Source organism: Oryctolagus cuniculus, chromosome 3 (assembly GCF_964237555.1).
Source record: "Oryctolagus cuniculus chromosome 3, mOryCun1.1, whole genome shotgun sequence".
Lineage (NCBI taxonomy): Eukaryota > Metazoa > Chordata > Mammalia > Lagomorpha > Leporidae > Oryctolagus > Oryctolagus cuniculus.
In genome coordinates this window covers 33,763,483-33,788,926 of record NC_091434.1, presented here as the reverse complement: position 1 = coordinate 33,788,926, position 25,444 = coordinate 33,763,483, and the positions used below count along the sequence as shown (strand labels likewise).

The window sequence follows — 25,444 nt, the reverse complement described above, 5'->3', positions numbered from 1 at the left end:
CTTGGGCCCTGCACCCCATGGGAGACCAGGAAAAAGCACCTGGCTCCTGGCTCCTGCCAGGATCAGCGCGGTGCGCCGGCTGCAGCGGCGGCCATTGGAGGGTGAACCAGCGGCAAAGGAAGACCTTTCTCTCTCTGTCTCTCTCTCACTGTCCACTCTGCCTGTCAAAAAAAAAAAAAAAAAAAAAAAAAAAATTAAGTTGCTTCTCAACAAATTTAAAAAATTAAAAGTAGTATCCTGAAGAATAAGAAAGTGTTTCCTAGTCAATATCTGAGCGAAAACTATGTGGGAATCACAGTAGCTACCAAGCTGACATGAATCACCAGAATTAACAGGTGAATACATGGGAATAGTTAATGATTATGATTGTGTTGCTAGGAGAAGGAAAGTAGAAAGCATGATATGTGATTGATTTTAAGAATATAACTGATTAATGATCAAACCTGTTTAATAATTAAAAAAATTTAATTGATAGTGGACTCACCATTTGGAGAGAAGAGATCTTTCCATTCAATAGTCCACTCCCCAAATGGTTACAACAGCCAGGCCAGGTCAAAGCCAGGAGCCAGGCACTCCATCTGGATCTCCACCATGGGTGGCAGGGACCCAAGTTCTTGGGTCATCATCCACTGCCTTCCCAGGAGCATTAGCAGGGAGCTAGACAGAAAGCAAGGCAGCTGGGGGTCAAACCAGTGCTTTGATAGGGGATACCAGTGTCATAATTGGCATAACCTGCTGTGTCATATTGCCAGCCCCTTGACCAGCACTTTGATCTATTAGTTTGGTGCAGAGGAAAGGGACTAGGGTAAGAACTATGGGCTTGATAGGGAATTGATATCTGGCTTCTTTTTGGCCACTAAATGGGACATACGCTAGACTGCATCAGAGACAGTAGCAGAGACACTAACTTATCAACCATGCATTGTGTGACCCGTGCTGAGTCAGAGGGACGTGCTCACAAGGAGGAAGGCGTGAGCTCTTCCTGGGCAGCAGGACCTGCTCAGTAAAATTCCTTGCCCAGTGCCTGAATCAGTTTTTTGGTGTCTGAGGAAAATTACCTGTTATCCCCAGGAGTGAGCCATTGATATGTTCTACTCAGCAATAAGGATCATGTGAAATAATCAGAGTTAACATCAGAATGTTCACATTAAGAATGTTGGGTACTGCCTAGGATATAATATTGAGTAGAAACAGCCCTTACTTGGTAGTCTTAACCATAAAGCCATTAAGCTAATAGCTGTATTTGAAGTGTAAAAGCTTCTAATGATCTTAGGTGACTTTTCTAACAAAAATGTTCCTCCCTCCATTTACACCATTTTTCATTTTATTTCTGAAAATTGCTCCTCTTATACATGTATATATTGAATTACATCCCAAACATAAATGGAAAAACGAACTCCAACCAAACAGTTCACAATGGAATAAGATGTGGACTCTCAAGGCCCAAAAATATTATTTAAAATTATTAGATTTCTCTTTTCTGGCTCTCAATAGATTTATACAGGGTAGCACTCTTTCTTTTTTTTCTTTCTTTCTTTTTTCTTCCTTTCTTCCTTCCTTTCCTTCTTTCCTTCTTTCTTACTTATTTATTTGAAAGGTAGAGTTACCGAGGCAGAGACAGAGAAAGAGGTCTTCCATCTGCTGGTTCATTCTCCAAATGGCCACAACAGCCAGAGCTGAGCCAATCTGAAGCCAGGAGCCTGGAGCTTCTTCTGGGTCTCCCATGTGGGTGCAGGGGCCCAGGCATTTGGGCCATATCTGCTGCTTTCCAGGCCATGGCAGAGGGCTGGATCTGAAGTGGAGTAACCAGGACTCAAACTGACGCCCATATGGGATGCTGTCACTGCAGGTGCCTCAACTCACTACACTTAGCACCGGCCCCCTACACTTTCTTAAAACCACTCCAAGATATTTGTTCTATTATCCCATTTCTGGATGAGAAACCATTCCAATTCTACCAAAAATCAGTATATTTTGTAATCTGAGTCCAAATGAGGGACCTGTATAAGAAAAGTAAACTTTGGTTAGAAGTCTATCACTTTTACACATGAGATGACAATGACAAATTTAAAGCTCTAGAAAATGCACCTGACATATGATTGGAAATGGTGTGAGAGCAAACTATTAGGTAAGCACATTAGAGGCGAAACATGAGACATTTGTGGTAAGAGTAAGCAGCCCATCCCATCTCCTATGGAACAAAAGGTCTGAAAAGAAATAGACATATACATGTAGCTAGGAAAGTGAAGGGTAAACAAGGGGAGGGTATAGGTCACAAAGAACACACACAAGGGATTACTGAGGAGTAATCCCAATTTCCTAAGGGAATGCTGCTGCCCAGGGATACACTTTGCCCTAGTCTATTCCCTCTGGATTTGCAAATACAAAACAAGCCCCATCCATGAAAGCCTATGGCTAAGTTTATGCTAAGTAAACAACTAATTTCCACTTTATGTCTGGAACACTGTGATTTGGGGAGCTACAGGGAAGGTGTTATGTCCTATTGTTGCTTAACTTGATCCATGTAACACTACACCTTGGATAAAGAGCAAGTTGCATCCAAGCTTAAAAAGGTGAAAAAAAAAAAAAAAAAAAAAAAAAAAAAAAAAAAAACCAGGCAGGGTTTTTTTGGTCATGGCAGAGGAAATTGGGATTAATGGAATTAAGTTATATTTTATGGGGACTTTTAGATTCAACACTATCCCTGGACTTCCTGGAAGCAAAGTAGATGCTTATGTTTTAGAACAATGGGGTAAGGTCTTCCACTGGTAGGAACATGAAGAAAATCCTGAAATCTTGGAAGGGTTTGATAGGGCCGGCGCCATGGCTCAATAGGCTAATCCTCCACCTAGCGGCACTGGCACACCCGGTTCTAGTCCCGGTCGGGGCACTGGATTCTGTCTCGGTTGCCCCTCTTCCAGGCCAGCTCTCTGCTATGGCCCGGGAGTGCAGTGGAGGATGGCCCAGTGCTTGGGCCCTGCACCATGGGAGACCAGGAGAAGCACCTGGCTCCTGCCTTTGGATCAGCGCGGTGTGCCGGCCGCAGCGCGCCGGCCTTGGCAGCCATTGGAGGGTGAACAACAGAAGGAAGACCTTTCTCTCTCTCTCTCACTGTCCACTCTGCCTGTAAAAAAAAAAAAAAGAAAAAAAAATCTCAGTAGGCTTGGTTTGTGTCTTGTGACTTACTGCTTTTTTTTATTTATTTATTTGAGAGGTAGAGTTACAGACAGTGAGGGAGAGACAAGAAAGGTCTTCTGTCTGCTGGTTCACTCCCCAAATGGCCACAATGGCTGGAGCTGCGCCGATCCGAAGTCAGGAGCCAGGAGCTTTTTCCGGGTCTCCCTTGTGGGTGCAGGGGCCCAAGGACTTGGGCCATCTTCTACTGCTTTCCCAGGCCATAGCAGAGAGCTGGATTGGAAGAGGAACAACCAGGACTAGAACTGGCACCCATATGGGATACAGGTGCCGCAGGCAGAAGATTAACCTACTGAGCCACAGCGCTGGCCCCTGCTTTCTTTTTTTAATTCAGGAAATAATTTACATTAATAATGTATAGTACACTGTCTGGAAGATGTCTCTTACTGAAGAATCTACTAAATCCTGCAGAGTGGGAATGGAATATAGCTAGCTATGTTCCAAACTAGCTATAAAACTAGTTTGGATTTCATTCTTATATTCAATTATAATACTAAATATCTTAAAAGAATATTAACTTCATTTGGACTTAGAGCAACTCACAATGGACAATCTATAAGCAACCTAGCAAAGAATCATTTCCTTCTATGAACAGCCTAAACCTCACAAAGACCATTTCAGTTATGAGCTTTATTTAAGTTGTAAGGATTTCAGCCAAGGGGAAGGGCCTCAACTCTGTATTATACAGATCTCATTTTTTCATTTATAATTTAGCTCTTTGTTTCTTCATTACTGTAATACACATTACAGGGCCTTTAGCAAGGACTAATTGTCCCCTAGTATCTGTTCTTACCCTGTGGCAGTTTTAGTTCTTTAACAGTCCTTCTGTTAGGAGTTGAGATGTATGTATGTTTTCTGCCCTTGAATCCTGGAGAGCTCTGAGACTTGCTTGACCAATGAAGTTCATTGGAAGTGATACTGTTTAATTCCTGTTATCGTAAAATGCCTTACCTCTTCCTCCTTGGTCTCTGGGAATATTCTTGCTCTCAGAGCCCCAAACCACCCTAAAAGAGGTTCAACTACTTCAAGACTGCCATTCTGGATAGGCTAAAAATAGAAGCTCTGGAAGACATTCCCCTCTGTACATGTCATTCCACCATTCAAACCCAGGAGCTGAACACATGAGTGAAGATCTGGCAAATGGATCCTGCAGCCATGGTTGTTCTAGTGGATACTGTCCCCAGATGTTCGAGTCATCCCAAAATATTCCTGGCATTTAGCTGAGGCTCTGGCATTATGGAAGAGGACTTAACTCTATCTCTGTTCTGTACTTTCTGAATTCTGGGCCCATGAGTTCTTATGAATAAAATATTTGTTTACACCAGCAAGTTGTGGTGTGGTTTGTTGCACAGCAAAAGATAACTGTATAATCCCTGTGTATTTTAGTTGGGTAGATGGCTGCATTTCCCAGCCTTCTCTCTTGCAGGTATGTGAGCCTGAGTCCTACCTATGACAAGAGGAAGTTACAATTTCCAAGTCATGTCAATAAAATGTTCAGTGTGTCTCCTCTACTTCTTCTCCTTCACCTGCTTCTTGCTGGCTGATAGTGATGACTGGAGCAGATACCTGACATCCACAGATATTAAGGATGATTGTCATGGCTTGGATTCCCTAGAAAACAGTCTGAGTATTTATTAGAGTTCCCTGGAGGTCAACACTCAAGTGAAGAAGGGAAAGCCAAGAGCAGTCAGAAAGGAAAGTTGACTTCCAGTGCATTCCAATAGCCTAAGCCAAGCTAGGGGGCTAAAATGGTCCTTCAGAATTGTTGAGTTTAGACAGTCAACCCTTTGAAATCCCATGTGTGGCAGTCACTGCATGTGGGTAATCCCATATGATCTGCAAAGTTATAATCATAAAGTATTAGTTTTCCTTGAATTATCTATTACTGCATAATAAACTTTGTGGCTAAAAACACTTACTGTCTCTGTCGCTCCTCCTCTTCATGGAGGAACGACACAAGACCCTGCGCTGTTCTTTCGTCTGCTCGGCCCTCCCCGGGTTTGCTGCTGGTTCTTCCCGGGTTGGCTACTATCCCTTCCACCTCCGTGGAAGGGCAGTTCCCCCTGGCCACATTCCCCACTTCCGCAGGGGAGCGGCACACCGCCGGCCGGCTTTCTCGGGGGCTGCACGGGTTCCCTTTAGATGTTCCCCATAGATGTTCCTGGTGCATGCCGTCTCTCTCCTCCTTTATAGTCCTCCTCTACCAATCCCAACTCGGCTGCCCACACGCCAAGCACGCCGCTCTCCTCCAATCAGGAGCAGCTCCTGCAGCTTGTCAAGTTGGTGAGAGGCAGCTGGGTAGAAGCTGTTTACTCCTCTCCCAGCGCCATATTGTGGGAGAGCAGATGCATAGAATAAGTCTTAATTCCAGTAACAGTATAGTCCGAATTGCTCCCCACAGTCTCAATGTGTGTTAAGATTTCAGAAGAATGGGGCCAGCACAGTGGCTCACTTGGTTAATCCTCTGCCTGCAGTGCTGGCATCCCATATGGGCGCCAGATTCTGTCTCGTTTGTTCCTTTTCCAGTCCAGCTCTCTGCTGTGGCCCAGGAAGGCAGTGGAGGATGGCCCAAGTGCTTGGGCCCCTGCATCTGCATTGGAGACCAGAAGGAAGCACCTGGCCATAGCAGCCATTTGAGGGATAAACCAATGGAAGGAAGACCTTTCTGTCTCTAACTCTGCCTAATTAAAAAAAAAAAAAAAAAAAAAAAAAAAAGGATTCCAGAAGCTTGAGACTCCTTCTGGCTCAAAAATTTTATTGGGTTGCATTGAAATGCTCAGTTACAGTAATCTTGACTGTTGGGACTCAGTCATGTGGTTGCTGAAAAGCCTCTTCCTTACTGTATGGGACCTCTCCAAAAGTAACACTATTTCTAGAGACCAAGGAGAAAGCTAAGTGTCCTTACAACATGGCAGGTGGTGATCTCAGAGAATGAGAAACAGCCCAAGCCAAGAGGAAAACTAGTTTTTTAAATGCTAACTTCTGCAGTGACATCCCTATTTATTAGGAGTTAGTTTGGGACCAGTGTGGTGTCATAGTGGGTCAAGCTGCCTTCAATGCCTGCATCTGATGTGGATGTTGGTTTGAGTCTTGGCTGCTCCACTTCAGATCCAGCTCCTGCTGGTGTGCCTGGAAAGATGATGGCCTCAGTGCTTGGGACCCTGCCTCCATGTGGAAGACCTGAGAGAAGCTCCTGGCTTCAGATGCGCTCAGTTCTTGCTGTTGTAGCCATTTAATTCTGCCTTTCAAATGAATAAATGTTTGAAAAAGAAAATGCTATGACATTACTGTAATTGATGCTTACATATCTCATATCATACTGTTAGTTTTGGGAAGGCAAACTAAAATGTACCTTTGTAGTCCTAGTACTTGACACAAAGTAGATATGCTGCCAATATTTTTTAAAGATGTTTATTTATTTATTTGACAGGTAGAGTTACAGTGAGAGAGAGAGAAAAAGGTCTTCCCTCCACTGGTTCACTCCCCAAATGGCTGCAACGGCCGGAGCTATGCCAATCCGAAGCCAGGAGCCAGGTGCCTCTTCCTGGCCTCCCATGTGGGCGCAGGGGCCCAAGCACTTGGGCCATCCTCCACTGCCTTCCCAGGCCACAGCAGAGAGCTGGACTGGAAGAGGAGCAACCGAGACTAGAACTCGCACCCATATGGGATGCTGGCGCCACAAGTGGAGGATTAACATAGTGCGCCGTGTGCTACCAATATTTAATAAATGTCAGACTGATTTCACGGAACCAGCAATCAGAAAAACCAATCCAAATCCGAGACCTACCCCTATTCTGGCTCTTATTGTCTGGCCTTGATTTTCATAATTATAAAATGCTTGTGTAATACTGGATTTTCCTCCTCTAATCCTTTTCAAATCCAAAATTATGATTCTAAGTAGGAAATTATTGAAAGTTATTATATCAGGTTTTCTTTAGGCAACAATTCAAAATACTGTAAATTAACTACCAGCCCTAGAAAATATATTTGCCACATTTTCCAGTGTAAATTATTTTTAAAATGTTAAAATACTGATTATCTTGACTATCAGTCACAGGTAAAATTTAAAGTTTCAGTGGTTTATAGAAAAAAAAAAAACTTTAAGCAGAGGTATTTCATTCTGAGATTCCTATTCTCTTCAAATCTATGTTCTTTGGTCTAGTCCTACTTTTAGTACTAACATTCTGTCCCTCTGACTAAATTAAATCATTAAAGTACTACATAATTACTTAAAACCTATTAGAGAATTTTCATCTATTTTCATCTTCTAATAAATATTGTATACGTATGTAATATTTTTTCCTACAGATCTTTAGATTCATTTTTGTCCATGTGTTTTCCAAAGTTGAGGTAATTAAAAACATAAAGCCTAGTTATGACATGGCTGGCCTTAACAAATGTTAAAAAAAATACTAGTTGGGCCGGCACCATGGCTCACTTGGTTAATCCTCCACCTGTGGCGCCGGTTCTAGTCCCGGTTGCTCCTCTTCCAGTCCAGCTCTCTGCTGTGGCCTGGGAGGGCAGTGGAGGATGGCCCAGGTCCTTGGGCCCTGCACCCACATGGGAGACCAGGAGGAAGCACCTGGCTCCTGGCTTCGGATCAGCACAGCGCCAGCTGTAGCAGCTGTTTGGAGACTAAACCAGCAGAGGGAGGACCTTTCTCTCTGTCTCTCTCTCACTGTCTATAACGCTACCTGTCAAATGGAAAAAAAAATACTAGTTTACCATGATCCATGAATATAATTAATTTCTGCTTGAACTCTAATTTTTGCAGTCACACTGAATCTCTAACAGGGTAATCACTATGCTAGTGACAGTTTAATACTGATCATAAGTGTAATAATATTAACACTTTATAAAAATACCTATTATTTTGGTTGCTAAGCCACTTGAGTTTACCCCTCCTTTGTAGCTGGAACAGTGATAATTTTGGCAACAAGGCCAACAATTTGTATTAGCCAAAAGTTGATGTTGGAAAATGAATCTACCTGCGACCATTTATATACACCAGTAGCTCTAACCCCTTATATCCCTAGTACACACTTCTGCCTCTTCTGAGAGCACTGTTCTGTGTTTTTGCTCTTGAGAAGTAATCGTGAGCTGGGACCTGAACACAGGGACTCCCATATAGGATGTGGATTTCCCAACGGGCACCTTAACTGTTGTGCCCAATGCTCCCCTCCATGAAGTTTTTTAAGTATTTTGGTGATTAGCTTGACCTTGGATTAAGTCTTTTAATTCTGCTAAGCCTAAGCAAGCAATGCATTTCTTAGGAAAATGTAAGCTGAAGCCTATATTAAGCATGACTCTCTTGCAATCTATGGCATTCAGGTTTTCACTTGATAACTTAGAATGAGGACTTTTAACTTTAGTTATCAGGGACACTCAGGAATGGGCTTACCAGAAGAAACTGTAACCAACATTTTGAATATGCACTCTCCTTTAATGATGGTCATTTGGGATTTTGTACACTGAGCATTTACTATTTATCAGGAAACAGACTTAGTGCTCAATCACATGCTTTCTGATTTAATACTCAAAACACTCAGGTTGAAAGTAGGTACAATTATTACAGTTTTTATCCTTATTTGACTGATAAAGAAACAATCCTAGGGATAGGCATCTGGTACAGTGGTTAAGCCCACATCCTATATCAGAGTGTTCTGGCTCTGCTGCTAATGCACACCCTGGGAATCAGCAAGCGATGGCTCAAATACTTAGATCCGTGCCACCCACATGGGAGACTTACATTGTGTTCCCTTCTGGCTTTGGCCTGAACAAGACCTGGCTTTTGTAGGCATCTGGAAAGTGAACCAGTGGATATCCCTGCCGACATCTCTCTACCTTTCAAACAGCTAATCAATAAATAAAAATAAGTAACCTTAAAATTATTCTAAGTAACTTTTCCAAAGCAAAAATATATCTATATGACTTAACAAGAAATATTTCAGCAAGTCAGCAACAAAAAACAACAGATGATTTTATACTGAATACTGTTGAGAAAGTTATAAGCAGCCATTTGGTGCAGCAGTTAAGTTACCACTTGGGATGCCTGCATCCCATATCAGTGTGATTCATTTGAGTCCTGGTTCTTCCATTGCCAATTTAGCTTCCTGCTAATGCATACCCTGGGAAGCAGCAGATGACAGTCCAAAAACTTGGGTCCCTGCCACTCATGTGGGAAACCTAGATTGAGTTCCAGGCTCCTGGATGTCATGGGCATAGAGAGAGTGAACAAGCAAATTAGATGATCTCTCTCTGCTCTAATGGGACATATTTAGAAGGTCCTAAGTAAATAGTAGTACTATTCCAGGGTCTTTCTCAGATTGCTGTCTTAACCAAAAATGACTGGAATTAACCTTTTGTAGATGTTCTCATTAGTGACTCACTCATTGCTTAAAATGTCATGGTTCCAACAGCCAGGTTATTCTCTTGTATTTTTCTTCCATCTGTGGATATTTCTTCAGTCTTTTTCTCCCTAGCAACCATCTTCAATGTTTATGTTCACCATAACCTTAATACGTAGCAGTACACAACTAATATGTGCCCATAAGACAGATTTTCGTGTTTATGTAAAAACCAACACATTTATTTTATTGAGTACTACTTACCCCAGACAAGGTGTTGTTTGAGAACTATAAGTTTTCAACACATGCTGATTAGAGTGCAGCCAACGGATGCTGGATCAGTGTAGCTATGTATCACCTTATGTCCATTTGAACATAGTATTCTCTTACAACTCCTGAAGTCTGCACGTATTCACCCAAGAGTATTGTGTAAAATATAAAATCAGGAGTATGCTCCCTTGAGGTAAGCACAGTGCTAAGGGAGACAGAAAATTCTTATTGAATTCAAACATTTTTGGCAAGAATTTAGACAATGTCTGGCAACTGGACATTTTAGGCAAAATCTACCACTTCATGATTTATCACTGAAGAAGAAAAAAGGTTCTGGAAAAAAACTATTATAGTAACAGATTTTGTACAATTTTTAAGGTACTAATGACACTGTTTTAAAAACCTTATCCATTATTTCTAGAAAATGATTTCTGATATACTTGGGCTAAGTTGTTAATGAAAGTAGAAATAATAAAGATGATGAAACAAAAGCATTTTGAACACAGATTTTAAAAAACCTAAATCTGTCCTTAGATTATCTCCTAGGTTACACTGTAAAATTAAATTAAATTGTAAAATTTTTATTTCCTTTTTGACAACTGAAAATTATGAAAGCTACTTTATCTTCTATAATAATCTAGTTGAGTTAACACTATAGATGGTGTTATAATGAATACAGAATATCAATGAGGATCTAAATTATCTTGAGACCTCCCTCATTCCAAGGGTATTTATGTATACTACCATACAAAGAAAAATATCACTTAAATCACCATGACATTATAGAAACAGGTTCAAGAAATATGTTATCTGTTAAACTCCTCAATACTAAATCTTAGAAGTAACAACCTGTAATATCTGTTAAGAATGGAGGGCAATATGTGTAGCAGTTAAGAATGGACTGTGGGATAAAACTAGGCTTGAGTCCAACTTTTTTGCTCTTTGGCCTTGGGCAAGCTACTTAATATTTACTCTGGGCTTCAGTTTCTTCATCTGTAAAACGAGGTAATACTATTATCTCATAGGGTTGTAGCAAGAACAAAAGAAGGTAACACATATAAAACCAGACTGCTTAACACATAGAAAAAGGTGAGTAATCATTAGCTATTGTCATTATTATAGTTGTCAAGATATACAACTGATATATATTACATTATATATTTTTTCTATTTAGGCAACTTGACAGAATGGTTAAATCTTTCCTTAACACTAGAAAAAGTGGGTCCTGGGAGCCGCACGCTGTGTGGGGGCTACGCGCGCAGGTGCAGGGGTGAGGGAGTGAGAAAAAAAAAAAAAGTGGGTCCTAATGGAAGTTCTTTTCATGTCATCCATTTTATAACCATAAATGATCTATGAAAATAAACAAAAAATTCATAGATTTTTCTTTGCATTCATTACAAACATCATCAATGCTTTTACATGAAAGAGCATATGTAGACTTTTATTAACTATTTAACAATGTTTACATACAACACATAAATGTTTCTGAAACTGCAGATGCTATAATAACTGCAACATCATTTTCAAATAAGTATGGTATAACCTTAAATATTACATCATTCCAATTTTTTCTCAGAGATAAGCCTCTAAAGAATCATTCCAATGTAACTGTCCTCAACTATTTGTAGTAAAACTGAGTCCCAGTAGATGTTTTTAGCATATGGATGGTTCCTCTACTGCCTGGGCACCCTCTGTGACAGCTTTAACACACTTGGCCATTGTCTGGGAAGCTCTGCTAATTGAATCTGAAAGATATTAAGAACACATGCATTTTAATAATACATTTTTTTAAAAAGCACACATTAAACTTTAATGTTGCACATATTCTCTAACAAAAAAGAAAAGACTATAAGGTTCTATGCAATTATATGGAACCAGCAAATTCTGAAGTTAAGTCCCTTACTGGCCAAATGCTTTTATTACCCCAAGGAATAATTAAATAATCATAGAACAGTTAGATAATGTACAATATACAATCATAACAAACAAGAAAGTATTAAAAATACAGGAAAAACATGAATACTATTATTAAAAAGTTACAAAACAGTATATACACTAAGTTCCATTGGACTCTATACTTTATGCATGAATTTTATGATTATGAGTATTAAAATTCTTTTTGTTTGCTTGGTGGTTGTTTATTTATTTGACAGGCAAAGAGACAAAGAGATCCCATCGACTGTTTCACTTCTGAGAGCCCAAGTGAGACCAAAGCCAAGAGTCAGGAACTCAACCCAGGTCTCTTATGAGGGTGGCAGGAACTTAATTACTTGGGCCACCTCCTAAGGTCTATGTTAGCAGGAAGCTAGATTAAGGAGCTGGTGTCAGGCATTGAACCCAGGAACTCTGAAATGGGATTGTGGGCATCTTAAACATTAGGTTAAACTCCCAACCTGTGAATTGTATTTCAATAAAGCTGTCAACCTTCCCCCACTCCCACCCTACACTGTAAGTGAATAATCTCATTTTTTTTTAAAATAAAATACATGTGTATATTCCTGTAAGGTGATTAACTGAATGTTAAAAATATTAGTTATTTTTTGGTAATCAGATCATAGTGATTTTAAATTGTCTGTATGGGCCCCTGAACACACGTGGGAGACCTGGAGGAAGCTCCTGGCACCTGGCTTCAGTCTGGCCCAGCCCTGGCTATTGTAGTCATCTGGAGAGTGAACCAGCAGATGGAAGACCTCTCTCTCTCTATTTCTCTGCCTCTCTGTTAACTCTTTCAAATAAATAAAATAAATCTTTATTAATTTCAAAAAATTTTAGATACAATCTATACCAAAAATTTTAAAATACACTGCTATGTGCTTCTAGATAATTTAAAATCATCTATCAATGATCTTATAACCTAGATGTTATATCAGCTATTCTAAGAGCTGCAGTAAACAAGTTTCAGTTGTCTGCATTCCATAAAAACATTCCTAACAATTTACATCAGAAGAGCTGCTTAACATACTTCACATTTACAAGTTCTGATTCTTCCATCTATAATTCTCAGAAAAATGTTCACAGTGGTTTGGCACTTAGAAAAATTCTCACTAAATTGTTACACAACTGATCTTCCTTAAAGTAACAAATTTTTATACTGAAAATCTGTTAATTCTTCTTGGATTTTAAATTTTGCTTACATTTCAAGATATAAAAAGAGTGAAATCAGAAAGCAGCATTATATTAGTTCCAATGTTTGAAAGCCTCCAAAGATTAAAAACATACCTGTCATGTAGAAATCTTTTATTGTCAGCTGAGGTGGAACAAGTGGGTCAGCAAGAAGTTGCTGGTTCACTAGCTGCAAAAAAAAAAAAAAAAAAAAGGATGAGAGCAATAATAATGTTAAGAACTATACTGTCACAAAATGCTATACCATTAAGAACATTGCATATAGGCAAGCTTTTACCTTGGAGAGTTCACTTGCTTGCTGGAAGTAATTAGCTCCTTCAACGTCATCATACCTAACAAGATTGGGAGAGACTTCTTCCAGTCTGTTCCTCACTTGATCCAGAGTATCATATGGAAGCGTTAAACCTGCAATCTACAACACAAATCCCAAAAAGTTGAGAAAAAGCTTTAGTGCTTATTAAAAATTTTAAATAACATATAAATACAACTCAACTATGGTGAAATTATATCCTAACACTGACTGCCAAATATGTTGGTGTCAATTTGTGGTCACATTTATTAAGAAAGCAGTTAATTGGGGAACACAAAAGTAAAAATTCTGATTCATAAATAGCTGTTAGTGTATCAGAAATTTATCTGTAGAGAATAGACTTATTAGAGCTGGTGGTGTAGTATAGCAGGTAAAGTCTACCTGTGGTGCTGCATCCCATATGTACACTGGTTCAAGTCTCAGATGCTTCATTTCCAATCCAGTTGCCTGCTAATGTGCCTGGGAAAGCAACAGGATATGGTCCAATTATATGGACCCCTATCACACACATGACAGACCCAGAAGAAGCTCCTGACTCCCAGCTTCAGCCTGGCCCAGCTCAAGCCATTGCAGCCATTTGGGAAGTGAAGCAATGGATGGAAAATCTCTCTCTCTGTCTCTTTGTAACTCTGCCTTTCAAATAAATAATCTTAAAAAAAAAAAAAAACTCATTATGAAATAAATAATTAAATAGAAAATGCTACCCTAAATCTAAAGGTTCCTTACCTGTTATTAATCAAAATAATTTTAGATAACTATTTAAAATCATCTAGCAACTATCTCATAACCTAGATGTTACATCAACTGTTCTCAGAGCTGCAGCAAACAAGTTTCAGTTATTACATAAAGTTTACAGATAACAGTACATTAAATTCTACATGTTTGGCCAGTGCCGCGGCTCCATAGGCTAATCCTCCGCCTTGCGGCGCTGGCATACCGGGTTCTAGTCCTGGTCAGGGCACCGGATTCTGTCCCGGTTGCCCCTCTTGCAGGCCAGCTCTCTGCTATGGCCAGGGAGTGCAGTGGAGGATGGCCCAAGTCCTTGGGCCCTGCACCTGCATGGGAGACCAGGCTCCTGGCTCCCAGCTTCGGATCAGTGCGGTGCACCACCCACAGCGCGCCGGCCTTGGCGGCCATTGGAGGGTGAACCAACGGTAAAGAAAGACCTTTCTCTCTGTCTCTCTCTCTCACTGTCCACTCTGTCAAAAAAAAAAAAAAAATTCCACAATGTTTGTTTTTATAACATAAAGGGCTCAAATAATTTTTAGGCAATTAACAATAAAAGTATACATTTCTCTTTTTTTATTTTTATTTTATTTATTTATTTATTTGACAGGTAGAGTTACAGACAGTGAGAGAGAGAGAGAGAGAGAGAGAGATACATAGATAAAGGTCTTCCTTTCATTGATTCACTCCCCAAATGGCCGCCACAGCCGGCGCTGCATCAATCCGAAGCCAGGAGCCAGGTGCTTCTTTCTGGTCTCCCAGGCGGGTGCAGGGGCCCAAGCACTTGAGCCATCCTCCACTGCCTTCCCAGGCCACAGCAGAGAGCTGGACTGGAAGAGGAGCAACTTGGAGTAGAATCCAGCGCCCCAACCAGGACTAGAACCCGGCGCCCATATGGGATGCCGGCGCCACAGGCAGAGGATTAACCAAGTGAGCCATGGCGCAGGCCCTTCTTCTTTTTTTTTTTTTTTTTTTTAAGATTTACTTATTCATCTGAAAGGCAGAGTTACAGTCAGGCAGAGACAGGCAGAGAAAGAAATCTTTCACCTGCTGGTTCACTCCCCAAATGGCCACAACAGCAGGAGTTGGGCTGACCTGATGCCAGAAGCCAGGAGCTTCTTCCAGGTCTTCCATGTGGGTACAGGGGCCCAAGCACTTGGGCCATCTTCTGCTGCTTTCCCAGGCCATAGCCTAGAGCCAGACTGGAAGTGGAACAGCTCGGTCTCAAACTGGCACCCATATGGGATGCTAGCACTGCAGGCGGTAGCTTTACCTGCTATGCCACAGTGCCGGCCCCAAAAGTATAAATTTCAAACCCCCATTTTCTGAACACATTTTTCCTATAGGAATTATTCAAATTATTTCTGCATTTTACATTGGCATTTTCCTTGATTTTGAAAATCATTCTAACAAACTAATATGTCAAATATCTCTTTAGCTGCATTACTAAGAAATGCCCCAAGAATAATACCTCAGAAAGGGCTCTTATAATTTTCCAGTCTTCTCTTGCCAAGCCAGGAGGTGTCACTGCTACTTTAGTCTGCTGAGCTCTGCCCTCCGTATTGACGTAAGTAGCAGACTTCTCTGTGTAAGCAGCTCCTGGGAGAATGACATCAGCTATGGGAGCTCCAACATCACCATGATGTCCTATAAGAAGGCAGAAAATGGCAAATCACATTTGAGTAAAAAGTTGATTCACTACTATACATAAAGATAGTATACATCCTTTTTAAATCCCATTTTTAAAGTTACCACAAAGTGCTTTCAAAATTAAAACAACAGAGTACTGAAGAAGCAAAACTGAAGTCCACCTCACTCCTAATTCAACCTCCTTCCCAAAGAGAATTACTGTGAAAGCATTTGATATGTATTTTTCCCAACTGCTTTATGCAAATATATACATACAACATATCATAAGCATATCTGTAAAGGACAACAAGGTATACTGATGGTGACAAAGTAGAAATACTCAGATGTACCAGTCAGTGAAATTTGATAAAGTATACTGAAACAGTGGAGGAATGAAAAGCATAGAACAGGAATATGACAGTAGTACTGAAAAAGTCATTAATACACAATTACAGAAAACAGTATTTGGAAAGTATATTATGCATTAACAATTTAACAAAACTGGTAGAAAAAAGTTATTTAGGAATCAGCATTGTGGCATAGGTTAAACCACTGCCTATGATACCAGCATCCTATCAGGCTGCTCTACTTCTGATCCAACTCCCTACTAATGCATTTGGGAAAGCAGTGGAAGATTTTGGAAAGCAGTGGAAGATGGTCTGATGGCTTAGGCCCCTGCCACCCAAATGGGAGACTCAGATGGAGTTCCTTGCTCCTGGCTTGTACCTGGCCCAGCCACAGCCATAGCCATAGCCATTGCGACCATTATGGAGTGAACTAGCCAGAAGATCTGTGTCTTCCTATGCCTTTCAAATAAATAAATCTTAAAAAAAAAAAAAAAAAAAAAGACACAGAGGGGTGGCTGCCTGTAGTGCCGGCACCCCATATGGGCACCAGTTCAAGTTCCGGCTGCTTCACTTCCAATCCAGTTCTCTGCTATGATCTGGGAAAGCAGTGGAAGATGGCCCAAGTGCTTGGGCCCCTGCACCTTCATGAAAGACCCAAAAGAAGCTCCTGGCTTCGGATCAGCTCAGCTCTGGCTGTTGTGGCCATTTTGGGATTGAACCAGCAGATGGAAGACAGACTCACTCACTCTCTCTCTTCTCTCTCTGCCTCTGCCTCTCTGTAATGCTTCCTTTCAAATAAATAAATAAATCTTAAAATATAGAAAACATTTCCTTTTTTAAATAAAGTTATTAAAAATGTATGGAGTATGCACATAAATTGTCATCAATGATTATCTCTGGAAAGGAAAAGGAATATCTTTTTAGTTTATGCATTTTGGCTTAACTTTATTAAACTCAAGATACAAAATTTAATATATACTTTTTATGTATTGTAGCAATAAAAAACCTATTATAAATTTATAGTGTTGTGGCCGGTGCTGTGGTGTAGTAGGTAAAGCCTCTTCCTGTAGTGCTGGCATCCCATATGGGCACTGGTTCAAGTCCTGGCTGCTCCACTTCTGATCCAGCTCTCTGTTGATGGCATGGACAGCAGTGGAAGATGGCCTTAGTGCTTGGGCCCCTGTACCTGCATGGGAGACCAGAAGAAGCTCCTGGCTTTGGAATGGCCTACCTGCAGCTGTTGCAGCCATCTGGGGAGTGAACCAACAGAAGGAAGATCTCTCTCTCTCTCTCTGCCTCCTTAAATAAATAAATAAATCTTACATAAAAAAATTATTTGAGAGGCAGAGTTACATAGGGAGAGAGAGACAGAGAATCTTCCATTCACTGGTTCACACCCCAAAATGGCCACAACGGCTGGAGCTGGGCCAATCTGAATCCAGAAGGTAGGAGCGTCTTTCGGGTCTCCCACATGGGTACAGGGTCCAAGCACTTGGGCCATCTTCCGCTGCTTTCCCTGACCATTAGCAGGGAGCTGGACTGGAAGTGGAACAGCCGGAACTTGAACTGGCACCCACATAGGATGCCAGTACTGCAGGTGGAGGCTCAATCTACTATACCACAGTGCCAGCCCCCTAAACTGTTTCTAACTCTTTGTTATTAAATAACATCAGGTAATAATTTTAACAGCAATATTAACTATAGTGTGTTTTGAAATAATTGGGGGGATGGAGGAGACAGAATTCCCAAATGGAAATGATTTAGTCCACTAAATATACAACAAAATAGATTTTAATATACATAATTCAGTATTGTCTTCTTTTTCTGGTGTCACAGTTGCCACTTACCTTGATAAATAATGAAACAATCCTTTGGTAAATCCTGTCGTGTGATACAACCTCCATCTGCTCCCAAGAGAAACAGCAGTTTGGGAGGGTTTTTTCGAATTGCTTCCACCCCAGGTTTATAGCCAAGGTCTAAAGCAGCTACCTGGCTTGCAATCCTGTAAAACAAATATGGAGTTTCACCACACTTGCAGTATTTTTAGTATAAAATATTAAATGTGATTCTTGGAATGGTTCCTATTTTGTTTTCTATTCAATGCTGTCAAAGACCCTTTCTTACCCAAGTCAAAACTAAAAACAGCAGTATTTTATCGATCTGAGAAAACCAAAAATACAAGACAGTTAGGACACTATCTCTTCATGAGATGGTATTTAATGGAATAATTGTAGAATCTGCAGGCCAACTGCAGTTGTCTTAAGTTTGACTCTTATTCTGTATGGTAAGACATTAAACACATAAACCAAACACATGCCTAAGAGAAAAATCAAATGATTTTGAAAACCAAAAAGTGGTAAATCTATAAAACCACTCATAAAATTCTAATTCAAAGAAAACCATAATTAGTACACTGGTGTTATATCCTTATGGGATTTTGTCTATAAACATACAAAATTAGTCTTTTAGCAGGAATTTTTTAGAGAGGTCTGGAATAACTACACTTGGAAAAGTAGGGTTGTTCTGTTCTAATTTGCTTTTGTTAACATTTTAGACATAGCCATTCTGAAGACCTACCGTGCATAATGTAAACTACTACAATCTTTCTAAAACATACTGGAAATATACACCAAGAGCCTCAGAAGTGTTCATTCTATTCCTGTTTATTTTGTTATGTTTATTGTTACTGTTTATTCTGGATTTGGCTTCCCAAGCTCAGTCATGTTAATGATTAATAGATTAAAGGTAGATTTGATCTGATTATGCATGTGGGAGATAGGCCCAGTGGGGGATCTTTAGATCACTGGGGGGATTCCCTGATAGACAGTTCTTGTAACAGAGTTGGTTATATAAGCTGAATATACTTCCTATTTCCCTTCACTTCCTGGCTCACAATGTGACCACTCCTCTACATATAATGGAGCTACCCAATCTTGGGCTGTGAACCTCCAAACTACAAGTCAAAATAAACTTCTTCCTCAGGTTTTCTTGTTCTTTAAGACTTATTTTCCTTATTTGAAAGAGAGACAGAGAAAGAAAGACAAAGAGATCTTTCATCCACTGGTTCACTCTCCAAATGGCCACAATGGCCAGGGCTGGGCCAGGCCAAAAACAGGAGCCTGGATCTCCATCTGCATCTCCCTGGTGGGTGGCACAGGTAACCTGGGCCATCTTTTAATGCTTTCTCAGGCACAGCAGCATGCAGATGGATGGGAAGCCAACTTGAACCAACACTCCAATAAGGGATGCCTGTGTTCCAGGCTGGGGACTTAACCAGTTATGCCACAATGCTGGCCCCTCCTCTCACAGTATTTTAGTTAAAGTAATGAAAAGCTGATTAATACACCCTAACAGTTCAACTTTTCTAAGTCTATCTTAGGGGCCGGTGTTGTGGTACAGTGGATAAAGCCACTGCCTATAGTACCAGCATCCCATATGGGCACCAGCTAATGGCCTGGGAAAGCAACAAAGAAGATGTCTGTCTGTCTCTCTCACCATAACTCTGATGTTCAAATAAATAAGCTTTTAAAAGTAAAGAACATAAAAATGCATGCAATAGCCAGGGCTAGGCCAAGCCAAAGGCAGGGGCCAGGAATTCCATTTGGGTCTCCTACATGGGTGGCAAGGATGAAAGGACTTGTGCCATCATCTGCCACCTCTCAGGCACATTATAATGCCTGAACTGGAAATGCAGAGCAGCTAGACTAGAAGTAGGCACTCTGAAACATGATATGCATGTCTAAACAGGAGTTTAACCTGCTGGGCCACAAAGTGTACCCCAGAAATTCTTCTTTGATAATGAAAACTGATTAAAACCAGGGCATAAATTATATTTACAGCATGATTTCAACTATATAACTAAAAAACATTTATACAAGAAAAAAAGACCAGAAGAAATTGTACCAAAATAACAAAAGTAATTAACTGCAGACTGCAGAATGAGCATCTTTTCCATTTTCACATACTTACCTTTCCAATTTTTCTAAGACAAACATGCATTATTGATATAATTAAAAAAAAAAAAAAAAAAGCTCAACTGGGGTTGGCATTGTGGCATAGTAGGCTTGCAGCACCAGTGTCCCAAATGGGGGGCACTGGTTTGCATCCTGGCTCTTCCTCTTCCCATCAAGTTCTCTGCTAGTGGCCTGGGAAAGCAGTGGAAAATGGCCCAAGCACCCATGTGGGAGACCTGGAATCTCTTGGCTTTTGACTGGCCCAGCTCTAGCTGTTGCAGCCATTTGGGGAGTAAACCAGCAGATGAAAGCCCTCTCTTGTCTCTCCCTCTGTCTGTAACTCTGCCTTTCAAATAAATAAGTAAATCTTAAAGAAACAAAAACAAAACAGCTCAACTAAATTCTCATGTTAGCTGATATTTAAATGATTATCATTTAATCAAAGTCAGAGGACCTGTTGCAATTTTTCAATCAAACTATAAAAGTATTCATTTTTCCCTCAATGTTTAATGCTGTTATTTATTTTATTAATATTATTTACTATCTTGATTTCCTCTCACACAGATTTCACATCTGCAACTGGGATAATGTTACTCAATATCAAGTTGTTTACAAATCTAAATGTCACAGTATATCAGGAACACATACACACAAAATCACTTGAATTTTATACTATAAAAAGAATTACTCAACAAACCTATGAAGGATATTCATAACTTTCCAATCATTAGTAACACCACTAGTTGTCCGAATTTTTTGTGCAATGCTGGAAACAGTTGCAAGAATTGCCGCCCCATCATTTCTTTGGAGTGCAGAACTGCCTAAAACTAGCATTGGTTTTTTAGCTTCCTTTAGGACCTATTTAAAAAAAAAAAAAAAAAAAAAAAAGACAGAACTTTTAAAATATTACAACTGAACGAAACACCTAATCAAATGTACATCTATAGTTGTCCCATGTTTTTTTGTTTCAATTTGCTAGCCAAATATGGATATATACACAATTGGACTTAGTTTTTAATGAAAGGTATCTTGCCAGTGCTACCATGAGATGGCTGAATGAATGTCACATAAAACATATTTTCTTAAAGTAAGGATTGGGAATGAAAACCCTAGCCAACTATCAGAGTGACTATCAGCAGATCCCAGAAAATTGGGTCATGTCCCTATGGAGATTCAGATGGTAATAAATAGGAAAAACCATGCTCAAAGTATAATGTCTGTCTCCCATCTATTCACCAGGCCCCAGATAGGAAGGAGGTGTTAGATCATAATGCAGAATACCTAAAACTTTTTTTTAAAGAGAAAGAGGTCTTTCATCCGCTGGTTCACTCCCCAGATGGCTGCAACGGCCAGAGCTGCACCAATCCATAGCCAGGAGCCAGGAGCCTCCTCCTGGTCTCCTATGCAGGTGCCAAGGACTTGGGCCATCCTCCGCTGCTTCCCCAGCAGAGAGCCGGATCGGAAGTGGAGCAGCCAGGACTCCAACTGGTGCCCACATGGAATACCAGCACTGCAAGTGGCAGCTTCACCACTACGCCACAGTGCCAGTTCCAGAATACCTAAAACTTTAAGGGTATGCTTTCAACCACATTAATGCTCTAAATGAAAAAAAAAAAAAAAAAAAAAAAAACTGAGGAGGAGAAAAGAAAGAGTAAATGAAGCTACAGATATGGTGACAGATAGAAAAATAAGTAGAGCTATAAAATACACAGTTCAGTCTCTCATGTATCCACAATCAAAGACTCAACATGGGAATTATGCCTACTACTAGATATCCAAGTACTTGGGTCCCTGTCACCCATAGGGGAGGACTGGCTTGAGCCTAGGCCAGCCCCAGATGTTGCAAGATGTTGCTGCATATTTATTACAAGAAGAATTTTCCAAGAAAACCTGAAGAGTTTACGGTAGTTTCAGTTTTATTTTTACTTATTTGAAAGGCACAGTGACAGAGAGAGAAGGAAAGACAAAAGCCCACAACAACCTGGTCTGTGCCAGGCTGAGGCCAGGAGCCAGGACTCCATTCTTGGCTTCCCACAAGGATGGTAGGGGCTCAAGTATTTAAGTCATCTTCCACTGCCTCCCCAGGTGCATTAACAGGAAGCTAGGTGGGAAGCAGAGCAACAAGATAATGAACTGCCACTTCAGCATACAGTGCTCGTGTGGTAACGCGGAGGCTACAACATCAGCTCTTGGAGACATACTTTTAAATAGTCTCCAAGAAAATGAAACAGGAACCAGTGCAATGGTGCAGTGGGTTAAGCTACCACCTGCAGTGCCAGTATCCCATGTGGACACAGGTTTAAGTCCTGGCTGCTCCACTTTTTTTAAAAAAAGATTTTAATTATTTATTTGAGAGGCAGAGTTACAGAGAGTGAGAGGAAGAGACAGAGAGAAAGGTTTTCCTTCTGCTGGTTCATTCCCCAAATGGCTGCAATGGCCTCTGATCCGAAACCAGGAGCCAGGAGCTTCTTCCAGGTCTCCCATGAGGGTACAGGGGCCCACACACTTGGGGCATCTTCTACTGCTTTCCTAGGCCATAGCAGAGAGCTGGATTGGAAGAGGAGCAGCTGGGATTAAAACCAGCATCCATATGGAATGCCGGCACTACAGGCGGCAGCTTTACCCACTATGCCACAGAGCCGGTCCCTGCTCCACTTGGGATCCAGCTCTCTATTGGTGTGCCTGGGAAAGTAGAGGAGTAACGCCTGGCTCCTTGAGCCCCTGAACCATGTGGGAAACACAAAAGAAGCTCCTGGCTCTTGACTTTGGCTTGGCCCAGCCCTGGCTATTGTGGCCATTTAGGGAGTGAATCAGCATTCATGGAATATCTTCCTATCTCTTTTTCTCTCTAACTCTGCCTTTCAAATAAATAAATAAAATCTTAAAAAAGAAAAAGAAAAACAAAACAAAACAAAACAAAACACCTCAGATTCCCAGTGAAAAAAACAGTTCCAGGAGCCAGTGTTGTATCAGTTAAGCCACTGCCTGCGACAATAGCATCCATACGAAAGTGCCAGTCCAAGTCCCAGCTGCTCTACTTCCAATCCAGCTCCCTGCTAACCCACCTGAGAAAGCAGCAGAAAATGGTCCAGGTATGTGGGTCCCTGGCCCCCATAAGGGAGGACTGGGTTGAGCCTGGCCCAGCCCTGACTATTGCAGGCATCTAGGAAATGAACCAGCAGATGAAATCACTCTCTCTGTCTCACTTTCCCTCTGTCACTCTGCCTTCCAAATAAATAAATGAATAGATCTTTAAGAAAAGAGCTCCAAGAAATGACACAATAGAGAGTATGTATGAGGGGATTTCAAAAATTTCATGGAAAAATGGAATTAAAAGACGCATGGGAGACCAGGAGGAAGCACCCAGCTCCTGGCTTCGGATCGGCACAGCGGCGGTCTTAGTGGCCATTAGGGGAGTGAACCAACGGAAGGAAGATCTTTCTCTCTGTCTCTCTCTCACTGTCTATAACTCTACCTGTCAAATAAAAATAAAAAATAAAAATAAAAAATATTTATCTTTGTGCAAAAAAATTTCAAAATTTACAGTTTTATCATAATACTTATATTCCATGAATTTTTTGAAGAACCCCTCACATAGTAGGAGATTTTTATCACAGAATTTAGAATTGAACTGCAAGAAAACAAGAGAGGAAAACCATTTAGAAACAATAAAACACAAAATAAAAGAACTAAAAATGCAGGAATAGGAAAGATAGAGACTATAGAAAATTATAAAAAAAAAAAACCTCAAAAGGTAAAACGATTGATAGAAGATAGAAAAAGAGATCCAATATTTGGGGTTAGAGTTCTTAATGAAGGGAGCAGGCATTTGGCCTAGCAGATGAGATGCCTCTCACACTGCATTGCTTGGGACTAAAATTGCCCCTTCCTGCCCTTGACTCCAGTTTCCTGCCAATGTAGAATCTGGGAAGGGGCTGGAGCCGTGGTGCAGTAGGTTAATCCTCTGCCTGCAGCGCCGGCATCCCACATGGATGCCGGTTCGAGTCCCGGCTGCTCCGCTTCCAATCCAGCTCTCTGCTGTAGCCTGGGAGAGCAGTGGAAGTTGGCCTAAATGCTTAGGCCCTTGCGCCCAAGTGGGAGACCAGGAAGAAGCACCTGGATACTGGCTTCAGATCGGCACAGCTCCAGCCATTGCGGCCATTTGGGGAGTGAACCAGCGGAAGGAAAACCTTTCTCTGTCTCTCCTTCTCACTATCTGTAACTCTGACTCTCAAATAAATAAATGTTAAAAAAAAAAAAAAAAAAAAAAAAAAAGAGAGAGAGAGAGAGAGAATCTGGGAAGAAACAGTGATGACTCCAATGATTGGGTTCCTGTCATCCATGTGGCTGACTTCAATAGAATTCCCAGCTCCTGGCCCAGCACTGACTATTGCAGGCATTTGGGGAAACAACCAGCACACAGGAGTCTTCTGTCTTTCATATAAATCTAAAATTACTTTTAAAAAGATTTCTTAATGAAGAGAATTAATAGAAAATACGCTGAAATAAGCAACAGAAGAAAAGACTCCCTAAGAACACCAAGTATCTACCACAAGGGACAAGAACTACAGAGAAGAGAAAAACTTTTCATTGAATACTTTTGATCTTTCAGTGAAAACGTTTTTCCTATTCAAAACAAGTAAGTTGGACTGGCTGCTTTGTCCTTTCACACTTCATCATCCTGCATATACCTGGACCTCTATGTGAAGAACCACACTGGACTTTAAGAGGTTCTCTACAAACACAGGTGAGTAAGCAAATGCACTGAGGACAGCAAAACAGGAAGGCAGCGTCCTCCTTGACGATATCCTTGGACAACTGCGTCATCCTTTAGGGCAGGGGTGAGGAAATCTTTTATCCGCCAAGAGCAATTTGGATACTTACACAGGCCATACAAAATTATCAACTTCAATTTTTGCCTGTTCTAGAGTTATTGAATTGAGTCCCACCTGCAGTTGCCTTGGCACAGCCAGACAAAATTGGCCTTATAGGGCCTGTGGGCCAGATGTTCCCCACTCCTGATTTACACTAACTCCAGACTGTTTATTATATGAAAAACAGAAACTCTTTAATTTATTAACCTCTCCCACCACACACAGATCCTAAAGAGAACCTTGAATCTTCATGCTGAAAGCATATCATGTCCCATAACTAATGGTAGAGAACCACCCTCATGAAGATGTACAGTGAAGTTACTCAACTCCAAGGATAAATCAGATTATCAAGGATAAAGAACCTGGGCAGGAAAGGATGGGGACAGCATAAGGCTGACGTTGGGCTTCTGCACCATTACAGGCAATGTCTTTAAAGTTCACATTCAAAAAAAAGTGTGACCTTAGAATTTAATATCATGACAAGCTGTCTTTTCAGAAATAAAACATTCTTAAGCAAGCAAGAAATTAATTAAATAATAAAGAATACAGAAATTAAAAAAAAAACCAAGTATTGGTAAAATTTCTTTCAACAATATTAACTCTAATGGTAAAGAAAAATTTAATTGAAAATGAAAGTTCAATTCTATCAGGTTTCTTCCATTACTTTTCA

General features: G+C 40.7%; 1 protein-coding gene across 1 annotated transcript in view; it reads right to left on the bottom strand.

The window, feature by feature from the left end:
* Nucleotides 1–11,225: 11,225 nt before the first annotated feature.
* The window catches only part of NDUFS1 (NADH:ubiquinone oxidoreductase core subunit S1), a 33,501-nt gene continuing 19,282 nt past the window's right edge, over nucleotides 11,226–25,444 (bottom strand). Inside the window, exons 14-19 of the mRNA XM_002712574.5 lie at nucleotides 20,598–20,758; nucleotides 17,795–17,949; nucleotides 15,443–15,618; nucleotides 13,213–13,347; nucleotides 13,032–13,104; nucleotides 11,226–11,557 (exon numbers count right to left, since the gene is read on the bottom strand). Coding sequence (XP_002712620.2) covers nucleotides 11,466–11,557; nucleotides 13,032–13,104; nucleotides 13,213–13,347; nucleotides 15,443–15,618; nucleotides 17,795–17,949; nucleotides 20,598–20,758 — 792 coding nt within the window. The 3' untranslated portion in view covers nucleotides 11,226–11,465. The remainder of the gene's footprint in view (nucleotides 11,558–13,031; nucleotides 13,105–13,212; nucleotides 13,348–15,442; nucleotides 15,619–17,794; nucleotides 17,950–20,597; nucleotides 20,759–25,444) is intronic.